Source organism: Pinus tabuliformis, chromosome 1_1 (genome assembly GCF_031772625.1).
Source record: "Pinus tabuliformis cultivar Carrire ecotype Pingquan chromosome 1_1, CPIR1, whole genome shotgun sequence".
Lineage (NCBI taxonomy): Eukaryota > Viridiplantae > Streptophyta > Pinopsida > Pinales > Pinaceae > Pinus > Pinus tabuliformis.
In genome coordinates, this window is record NC_142297.1 from 86,687,952 (window position 1) to 86,699,568 (window position 11,617).

Below are 11,617 nucleotides of genomic sequence, written 5' to 3' on the forward strand. Positions count from 1 at the left end.
TTAACAACTCAAATAATGGTGCTGTAATTCTAGTGAAATTCTTAATAAATTGTCCATAATATCCTGCATGCCCTAAAATACTTCTTACCTCTTTTTGCGAGCTTGGAATAGGGATACGTGAAATTACCTCGATTTTTTCTGGGTAAACTTGAATCCCTTCAATTGACACATGATGGCCTAGAACAGCTTCTTGACAATGGATTAATACCTTTTCTAGATTCTCCAAAGCCTGTAGAAAGTCATCCGCATAGACTGTGAAGTCATCCATATAGACTTCCACACAGTCATGGATCAGATCAGAGAAAATGATCACAACTCTTTGGAAGGTGGCAGGGGCATTACAAAGAAAAAAAGGAAGGAATTTATATGCATAAGTACCCCATGGGCACATGAAAGTAGTCTTTTCCTGGTCTTCTTTGGCTACCTGAATTTGATTGTACTCGCTATAACCATCCACAAAAGAAAAATATTTCTTACCTGAAAGCGTGTCTAGAATTTGATCAATGAAAGGCAATGGAAAATAATCGCGCAATGTGGCCTTGTTTAATTCTCTATAGTCGACACAGATTCACCACTTTCCTTTCTTCTTTGGAACTACTACCAAGGGTGACACTCATTTACTATTAGAAATGGTGTAAATGACATATACGGCCAAAAGTTTCTGAAGCTCCTCTTTAACGATGTCTTTTAATGCTGGGTTCATATGCCTTTTTGGTTGCCAAACAGGTCTTATTTCCTCATTTCTGTAGATATGATGGATGCAAGTGTCTGGATGTATACCTCTCATATCCAAGTAATCCCATGTGAATTCTCCTATTTGTTCACAAACCATACTCATCAACTACTGCTATTGTTTTGTAGTCAATTGTGCACCAATGTGTAAAATTTTCCATTTGAATATTTCCACAGGTTCTGTGGTGGGCTCATGGCTTTCCTCCATCGCTACAAATGAGGCAAAGATAGCCGGGTGGCAGGTTTCCTGAAACTCATCACTAAACACATGCTGATAACCATTAAAAGAAATATGATAATTGATACAAGAACTCTTTTCTAAGAACTGTTGTAAAACATGCTCATCAAAATGCTCCTGGAGACCTCTAGATTGATCTAATGTTAACAAGGGGAACATGCAATCTTCGTATCCATATGGGTTTTCGAGCCATAATGGTATTTCAGCAGTTGTTTGAGCAAGTGGAAAGATGGACAAGGTTTGATTGTGAGAACCATTTGAAATAATCATTTCCCCATTCCTGCATCCAATGACGACATCAACAGTTTCCAGCCATGGCCTCCACAGGACCACAGGGTGTCCAGGTCTAGAGGTTTTGGGAGAAATAACTACAAAATCTATAGGGTATTTCCAAGAGGCCATAGTGACTGCTATGTCTTCCAAGGATCCTATTGGTTTGACAACAGATTTATCTTCCATTTCTAAGAGGATAGGGGTGGTTTTCAATTCAGGTAGCTGTAGTGACATCATTGCTTCATAAGTCATTGCATTTATGGTCACTCGTAAATCTAACAGGGTGTTAGGTAGAAGTACTCCATTTATTTTAATAGTGACAATGGAGATCCTAGGGTCATTATATTTGGCATGCATGTCATAGATCATTGTGGACATCTGGCTCATGATTTTGAAATTTTGATTCTTATGCCCCTTTCTTCTCGTCTTCTTAATGCAGAGGTCATTGAAAATTTTAGTGTATATGTGAATGCCTCTAGTTTCTTGTAAAAGTGGGATTTTAATACAGACATTCCTAAGTTCATTTTCCAAGTCATATTCAAGTAGTACTTCCTCTTTCTTTACTATCAGTCTTTCCGGGTATGGTGGTTCAGGTGATTCTTCTTCTTTCTGTTGTTGTTTTTCATTTCGTGAATAATTTTCAGATGACATGGAGGGTAACTCTTCCTGGATGATGACAATTGATTTTCCTTTGTTAATTGTCCTTCCTGATCGTAGTTGAATTTCATTTACAGGAATGGCAGTGATCATGTATGTAGGAAAGGGATGAATTTCTATGTTTTGCACGGGTTGAGGTAACCTATTGTGATTAGGGTTAGGTATGGGTTGTGCAGGCCACAAAAGCAAAAACAAATTTGTTGCCATGCTTAGTAGAAGGAAGGCCCGACATGTAATACATGGATATGGATTCCGAAGGTTGACTAGGGGTAGGCAACAAAGTATAGAGGCCTTGCTTCTTGATGGTCGGTTTGGAAATGGTGCAGGAATTGGAAGATCTGATGTACTTCCCGACATCTTGTCGAAGATTCGGCCAGTAGAAATACTTCTACAGTGCTGCCACTATTTTCGCGACACCAAAATTCCCAACGACCCGACTGTAGTGCACTTCCCAAATCATCTTGGCTCGCTTGCTCGAAGGAACACAAATATGTCCTAGGTGGCATAGGAGGGCATCCTGGAGGTGGAATTCTAGAAATTGCTGACCCTCCAAGAGCATTTGGTATGTGTGGCTGAACTCTAGGTCACTTTTGCAGAGAAGTGGCCAATCATAAGTCTCATGCCCACAAGAGTTGAGAATGGTGTTTAACGCCATGATCGGTGGTCGGGTGAGGCAATCTGCAACATTATTAGTGATACCCTTCTTATACTTGATATTCAAATGGAACTATTGCAGGTATGTGGACCACTTTTGATGGTGATCATTCTGAAACTTCCCTTGTGTCTGTATGAACTACAGGGGTCGGTGGTCTGTGTGGATGGTTGTTTCCTTCCTCAAAATGTAATGCTTCCATTATCAACAAGCTTGCACAATGGAATACATCTCTTTCTCATAAGTGGGATACTTTCAGACTGTGTCTGAAAGTGTCTCACTGTGATATGCCATTGGAAGCCCCTGTTGAGTAAGGACTGCCCCAATAACATAGTTAGAGGCATTTGTCTTGATCTCAAATGGTTGTTGCAAGTCTGGTAAGGTGAGCACTGGTGTAGAGTAGTGTAAATGTTTCAACTATGTGAATGCATTCTATTGATATTCAGACCAAAATAACTATGCTTTCGCTCCTCCCTTGGTGACTTGACTCAAGGTACAAGTGATATGAGAGAATCCCAACACGAACCTGTGATAGAAATTGGCAACACCCAAAAAGCTATAAAGCTCTATCAGAGTGGTTGAGGCTGGCCAATCCCAAATTACTTGGACCTTGGATGGATCCACATGCACCCCTCGTTCATCAATAATGTATCCCAGACATTGAACCTATGTCATGCCAAAAGTGCATTTCTCCAAGTTGGCACACAACTTGTGTTTCCGCAGTGTTTGAGGAACCTGTCAGATGTGGTGGAGGTGTTGTTCCCAACTCTGGCTGAATATCAGGATGTCATCCAAGTATACCACTACAAATGAGTTCTTGTATAGCCACAAGATGTCATCCATTAGCCTCATGAAGGTTGCAGGAGCATTCGTCAACCCAAAAGGCATAACCAACCATTCGAAATGGACCTCCTTGTCTTTGAAGGTAGTCTTCCACACATTAAAGGGTTCGATTGGTACTTGGTAATAGCCAGAATTCACGTCGATCTTGTTGAAATATTTTGCCCCCTTCAGTTGGTCTGGAAGGTCATCAATCCGTGGGATCAGGTACCTATTATGGATAATGATCTTGTTCAGTGCCCGGTAGTGAATACAGAGTCTCCAAGTCCCATCCTTCTTCTGTACCAACATGATCGGGCTCCCACAGGGTGATGAACTCAGATGGATGTGACCTTTCTATAACAACTCTTGAATCTGCCTCTTGATTTCGTTGTTCTCCAGAATGGAGTGCCGATAGATTGGTTCGTTGGGAAGCGACACACCTAGGTTTAGATTCATGGAGTGCTTGACGTGATAGTGCAGAGGCACCCCTGTGGGGGAGGTGAATATGTCCTCATACCCCTCCACGACCTTGTCCATCTTTTGTTTTTGTGCAGAGGGGCCCTGTATGGAGGTCATGAACACCGTTTTCTCCTATCCCTAAGGGCATATCATCAAGAAAACAAATTTCTCATTTTTGGAAATGAGCTTACCGCATTTTTTTGTAGTAACCAAAGAGATGGTAGTAGGTGGTGCTACCTTCGGTATCCTGTACAACTTATTTCCAAAAGTAATAACAACAACACAAGGCCTTGGCTCATATATAGCATGTCACTTCCATAAGTATGGTTGGCCTAATAATACATCACAAACATCAAGGGGAGAAATGTCACATAATACCTCATCCGTGAAGGGCTTGATGTTGTATGGGAGGCGACGTTGCTGGCTCACGCGAAGATCCTATCCTTGGTGAAGCCACCTGATGGTGTAAAGTTGTCGATGTGTTGTGGTTAGTAAGCCCAGCCTCTTCATGAGCTACGCCGAAATGAGGCTCTTTTTGCTCCTGCTGTCGACAATGAACTGTAGTAGGGAACCCTTTACCCACATCTGGGAGTGGAAGAGGCACTCCTCCTCTGGATCTTTGGGTTCCTCCTTCTAGATATTCGTGGTGGAAACAATGGCGTTGGGCTCTACATCGATAATGTTTTCCTTTTTTTATTCTTCTTATCGAGTTCTGACTCAGAGTCGTAACAGGAATATGATTCCGAAGCCCTTAGCTCAGCCACCAGTGACTGCTTGGCTCAACACTCACTTGTGTTGTGAGTGGAGGTCTTATGGAACTCAAACCACTTTCCCGTGTCCTTCTTCAGCTTCGTGAAATTGTTCTTTTCTTATAGCTTTAGCAGGTTTTCCTGGGCCGCCCCTGTTACACAAAAATATCATCACCATGATTATTTGTAGTCAGTATGGGTCTATCATCACTTGTACTGTCCTCCTAAGCAAGTCTCAGACCTCAGCTCTTCAAGTCAAGCTTTGGAAATGGGAGAAAGACATTAAAAATCAATGTAACTCTCATTCCACACTTTCTCTCATTGTCACCTGCGGTCTCGCACCTTCTGTGTACAAAAACTGCGGACTTGCCCGCTCTGTCCCTAACGACGTAGGTGCGGACCCCTCTGAAAGTCAAAAGGCACAAGTTTTATCTTAAAAAACTCACTTTGGGTTAATTCTAGAGGTTTCTAGAAGGAATTTTGACATGGATTGTTCGCTCTGAGGTGGTTCATGCATCCCAAAAGAGAAGGAGCTAATCACTTGATGAGAGGAGCTATCCCTTTGAAGGAGGGCTTTATCCCTTTGAAGGAGGACCTAGTAACCTCCCTCCATTGCACTATAAATACAGGCATTGGGCTGGTTGCTGGAGAGGTTAGAAGCTGAACATTTTTGAGGGTAAATGCTGGTGAAATCAAGACTTCCTAGTTGAGCTTAAGAGGAGAGATCACATACCTTTTTGGCTTCATTGGGGAGTGAGTGAAACTTGTCAAAGTAGAGGATACTTCTTGCTGGACCCTAGGAGGAGCTTGTACAACGTCAAGGAAAAGGTTGTAAATTTCTTCTTCTTTTGAATTAATACAATCAAACTCATTTTTTTCAACAAGTATCTCATGCTATTTGTTTCATGGACTCCTTGACTTTCATGTTAAATATGTTTTATGATTTTGGATTTTCAGGTGCTATTTAATTTGTTTGCCTTGTTTGTGTTTGCAGATTCACGACAAAGGAGCTCATTTGGATCGAAGGAGCAAGGGCATCCACAAGCTTGCATTGAACCGAAGGTAGGCCCTAAAAACACTTGTTTGTCATTGTTTATTAAAGCATATTTAGAGAAAGATAGTGTCTAGTTGGTTTGCTTGTCATTAGGTCTTCTTGAGATTCTAGGAAGGTCTATCTTGTCTGTAAGATCGACCTATTCCGTGTGATAGACCCACCTTGGCTTTGCCCTTTGTTCTTGCAGTTTGGGGGTACGTTTCCCTTGCTTCGGATTTGCAGATCCAAAGTCTCGCTTCTTATATTTAAAATTTTGCTCGATCTTGACCGCATATCAGTATGTTGTGTCGAGCGAGGAGATGTTTAGGAATTTCATCTCATCCTAGATGTACCTATACAAGCAGTCGAGGTACCTAAGAACCAAATTCTTCTTAGAATCCTTGATACCCAAGTTTGTGCGAAGGGTACGAAAAACATTGGTAAGCCCCTGCACATCTTTGTCCCTTCCTTGTCGCAGCGTTGTCCACTTTATGTATTTATCCTCATAGCTTATGACAGGGTAGAATTGCTCCTTGATGGCATCCTGGAATGAGTTCCAAGTGGGGTTGGCTGAAAACAGTGAGTTCGTACTTTCATCCTTCTGCTCACAATAGGTTTCCCACCAATCATTGACGTGGGGGGATGGTTTGAGAATTGGAAAGGTGATCTTTTCTAGACTAGAAAAATCATGAAAAAAAAATATCATTCCAGCATATTTAACCATTTATCTACAATGTCAGCATCTATCTGACCCTCAAATATGGGAATGTCAAAGTTAACTTGTACCTTAAAGGTTGTCGCGCTTCCAGAGTAGCTGTTGGTAGTAGATGTGTCACCCCTAGGTAGCCGCTGAAGGACCTGGGCAAAGTTGTCCATATTTGCGTTCCTTTGTCGCTCAAGGGGTTTCTCAAGCAAGATTTTGATAGGATCTCCTGCCCCCTCACCTTTCTTTTCATCCACCATGGGAGGCCATCGGGATTTGTGAGGTTGGTTTTGCAAAGGTTCAACTAGTTCAAGCCCTAACTCCTTATATCCCGACCTCGTTGGAGACATGCAAAGAAAAACAGAGAAAGAGCGGAACGCTCTGATGCCATTGATCCGGATTTAAATATGAGTGCAACAAATTACAGATATAACCATAAATATAAAGATGCGGTAGAAATAAAACTTCATTTCATTAATATCAAATACTGAAATATGCTTACAAACAGAATGGAAATAAGACTAGCTTGGGCAATGGTAGCTTATCTCTGAGAAGAGATGTGGTGGCTACATGCCTCTGAATTGTGTAACAATGAGGCTCAAGGGCCTTTTTATTATTGAATAGTAAGAGCAAACCTTAAACAACCAAAACCCTAACCCAAGGAGATGTAACACCAAGAGTTTGTGGGCCTCGTTGGGGTGAGTTAGATAGCCAACTTCTCAAGGTCATGACTTGGTCATATTATCTTCGTTTGACGTGCATGATAACCCATTGGAAATACATCTTCGAGGAATATGACTGAAAATATGATTTTATATGGAATATCACTGGCTGTAGATTGCGAAAAGAATGTCATTTAGGGCCTCAAAATGGATCCGAAAGTTTAGGACTCGAAAAACTACTAAAACTAGTAAATTGTGCTACAATTAAGGAAACTGAAAAACTGAAAGAAACAATGGTGGGGGTCCAAGTGGAATTAGCGAGTGGCCACCAATATCCACCTAGATCAACTATGTGGGAGGAGCCAAGGTGAAGACTTCCTTTGCATGTACAAATGAGGGAGTATTTATAGCCAAGGGTAAAACTGGCCCTTGTGGCTGTTCGACTTCCATCATGACTGTTTGACTCTCATGAATTTTTAGGTTACATGACTCTTCTGATTACATGTGGGTCTCTTGGACTTCCACATTACATTACATTCATTTACAACAGTATGGCCCACAGTAGTGATGTGGGTGACATGACTCATGACACGACAGTGTTGGTATGTTCATGTTGTTGGTGGTGTCCATATTGAGCTACAATGTTGCTGAGTGATGGATGTCCTCTTGGTGTATCATAACTTCACCTCCATATGGAAAGGTGTGTGGAGATTTCAATGGTCTTTGTGTTCACTTGAAGTTGCATGTGCACATCGCTCCTTTGCTTGTGCTTTGGCATGCTTCACATGTTCATCCATTTGTGAAAAACTCTCCTCGTATGCATTATTCATTCGTTAAAAATTCTCCTTGCACACATCATTCATTTCTACATTCACGAACAAATCTCCTTGCATGTGCCCTGCTTTTTCATCCCATCCATCTCCGCATCATGTCTAATCCATGTACCTATATCTGCGACCACTCATGACGGGATGACATCGAATCCATAAACCTCCTAGTCTACCATGATGCATTATCATTAACTTTCAGATGCAAGTGACCACGAGAGAGGAAAAGGATACGAAACTATGCAAGGTAGGTTTCAAGGCAGGATGTGGGCTCTGGGTATTGCGAGTGAAAATTGCGCAGAAGTCACTCGAGACTGAGATGGACAATCTAGATCAGGAGTGATTGTCTGCGGGATCTTGCTCAACTAGTGAGAAGATATGCGCTATTTTTTGGAGGAAGTAGTTTAGGTAGCAAAGGGGTTTGGTAGAAAAAACTATGCAATTCCTCTGGGGAGTTGGCAGCGGGTTGCAGGAGGCTTTTCGGGAAAAAATGTGCATTTTTTCAAGGAGATAACAACGGGATTGATGGTGAAAAAACTATGCAATTTTTGGGAGGTTGACTTGCTAAATACCCCTGCATAGATTCTGAGTTGAGAGGGATGCTTGGAAGATGAGGGACTACTCATGAAATCTGCACTGTTTTCTGGGTGAACAATCGGTCCGATCACTCGGTGGCTGGTTGGAAAATCTGCACATTTTTTTGAGGGAGATAGGGACAGACACCAGGTGTCTGTCCGGCCTGTCTACGTAGTTTGCTCAGTCAGCGGAGTGGGAAAGGTCTGCAACTTTTGTGCAATTTTTGAGGGGAGTGAGTCCCAGGGTCACTGCGTGGTCAAACTCTCTAGTTGACTAGCACAAGGCTTGGTTGATTAGCTTGCAGGCATTGCAGATTGAAATCGCTTGTTGGACACTTTGCACTGTTGTGGGTGACAGTCAGTCAAGTCGATTCTAGGGTGGAGGTCTAACTATTAGAGGGTGATCTAGTCATCATAACTTCATCAAAATGACTAAGTGTGTGAGCGAGTGAATTTGTGAATACACAACCTTGCAAACACACACTCAACATGACATGACGGCAAGGTGCCTTAGACCATCAAGAGAACATATACTCAACATGATTTACCAACGATGAGAGTGACAAGTGCGACGCTTGTGATAGATCATTGAAAGACTATGACGATTCTTGCACGAAAATGCATACAAAATCATGTGTGAGTGTTATAGATGTTTACATAGTGATTACAGCTTGTACACATGAAGCGAGACCTTGTGCATGACCAAAAAATGGATGTAAGCGTGACATTATGACCAACATGAAAAAAGATGTCCGTTGAACGGTCAAGCAAGGAGGGTGCAAAGACTCAAAATGAGCTCACAGGGTGAGCCTGACTACTTGCAAACATCAATTAAAAATCCAAGGGAGGCTCTGACTTTAGAAGTAGACCAAAAATTTGGAGGGTTTTGTAGCCACTACAACACTTGGCGACACACTGGTTGAACTCCATCTTCTCTGTTTTGGTCCATTGACAACACAGGGCCTTGGTCTTTTAGGGAGTATTGAATCGCTATGAGGGTTACTTCAACCTCCCTATTTGCCCCATGGAAAGACATGGTTCACCTTTCACCAACTCAGTTAAAGAAAACAATAAGGTTCAACTTGATCACAATGTTTCAAAATCGGGAAGGGTAGTTTCGCTCACGAGTTAAATTTTTTTAAGAGTATAAGTTTTCATCTCTAGTGTTGCTCTGCTGTGAAGAAGGCCTGGACAGTTCCCCGATGGATTCACGTAGGAGCACACGCATTTCTCCACTCCCATCAAGCCAAGTCAGTGCCTCAGTGGAGTTGCATGCTTCACCTCTGTGTGCAGGAAGCCTTTCTATTCTTTTGCCTTTGTATTTTTTAAGGGAATGTGCATAGGAAATTATTTATTTTTGGGGTGGAAGAGGGATCCCAACATATTTATAGAAGAAGAGGTTGTTCCCTCAGAGAAGCATGTAAGACCTCTGACATAGGTTTGCTCATTTAGATTTTCCCCTTCTCTGTTTCTACTAGTTCAATGAGCTTGATCACATAGAGAAGAAGGTTGAGTATAGGCATGGGGTTTCAGAGTGTGGACATAGGCTCATGGTTAGACCCAAGCTTCCCTTGTAGACAGCTCACATTTTCCATCAATACTTCATCGTCCGAAGGTTACGACTAAGCACAAAGAAGACAGACACAAGACAGGCCAACTACTGCAATGTCACAAGACTCTTTAGATCTTAGCCACATACTCATTCAAAATCCAGAACTCAATAAAGGGAAGCACTTATTTAAAAAAGACCAAAAAAAGTAGGATACTAAAAAAACAAAATAATATGAAACATAAATAGTAAGAAAGTGAAAAAGAAAAACAATAAGCATTAGACAAACTTATGTACATGGTGCAGGGTGTAGTTCGACCTACTAAAAATAATATTTGAGATCTTAGAAATTGACAAGAATACTTTCAATCGTATTGTCAAGTGATTGCAGACAGTACGTATAAGGGCCAAGCTTCTCGTGGACTATGTATGGACCAATCCATAGGGATTGAAAATTCGTATGCTTGCCTTTGTCTTCATGAGGTTTATCCCATTTCAAGACTAAGTCACCAACATCAAAGTTAGCTTTCCCTACAGACTTATTGTTGAACCATCTCTTGATATGGTTCTGGTGAAGTGTAAATGTTTCTTTTTCTTTCATCCTTTCTTCCTGTAGCTTGTGAAGTGTATCGATCCTACGCTGAACTAGTAGACAAGGCTTGCCTTGGGATTCTTCAGACAACTGAAGCATAGGCTAGTAGATGTTGGGTAGTATGATTTATTCTTTACCATAGACCAGGAAGTATGGTGTGGTATTCCGAGAGGGTTTGGGTGTTATGTGATCAACCTATAAAGCATTCGTCAAGGAAGAGTGCCAGTTATGCTGCTAAGAGTAAACAATCTTTTTTATTATAAGGATAAGGTTTTTGTTTGTGGATTCTGCGATATCGTTTCCCTTTGGGTGGTAGTTAGATGAATGTTTAAGCACAATACCATTTTTCAATGAAAGATAATAAAGATTTAAATATGAAAATTAAATCACATTGTCAAACACAAGTGATACCGGGATGCCAAAGTGTGATATGATGTTCTATTGGAGGAAGCTGATGACTTTCTAGTCGTTCACTTTCTTGAGTGGACCAGCTTCTATCCACCGCGTGAAGTAATCCGTTGTTATCAGAATGTAGCAGTGTTGTTTCGATGAATGTGTGAAAATTTCCTTGATGATGTCCAGGCCCCATTGTTGGAACGGTTCAGTAACTACAACAGGGTTCAGTGGGGCTGCTGACCTTCACATTATGTTGGCGCATTGCTGAAAAACTGGGTACTTGTGGGTGTAAGCATGTGCATCCTTGAATAATGCGGGCCAGTAGAAACCGTCTAACATAAATTTGTGTGTAGTGGTATTTCCCGCAAAGTGACCCTGGGCTGGTCTGTTATGCAGATCTTGCAAAAATTTCTCTAATTCATGTGGCTCGAGGCACCTAAGCAAGATTCTGTTACTATTCTTTCTGTAAAGCACTTCATGCACCAATTGATAGGCTAAATATTTGAGGCACATTTCCCTCTTCTATTTGATAGTGAAGTGATAGGGTATGGTGATGTGCTCAAGGTACTGGCACGCATCTTCGTAGCAAGAGTTTCCGCATGCAATGGGTGGTGCTCACACTACATCATACATTTCAATTTCCTACTCCTAGTCGGTGAGCTCTACTTCTTCCTCCTATGTGTGTACTTCCTCAGCTA

The 11,617-nt window shown here is 41.6% G+C and overlaps 1 protein-coding gene across 1 annotated transcript in view; it reads right to left on the reverse strand.

The window, feature by feature from the left end:
* The window catches only part of LOC149211759 (uncharacterized), a 78,922-nt gene extending 78,654 nt beyond the window's left edge, over positions 1-268 (reverse strand). The window contains exon 1 of the mRNA XM_089388473.1: positions 89-268. Coding sequence (XP_089244599.1) covers positions 89-268 — 180 coding nt within the window. The remainder of the gene's footprint in view (positions 1-88) is intronic.
* Between the last annotated feature and the right edge of the window lie 11,349 nt (positions 269-11,617).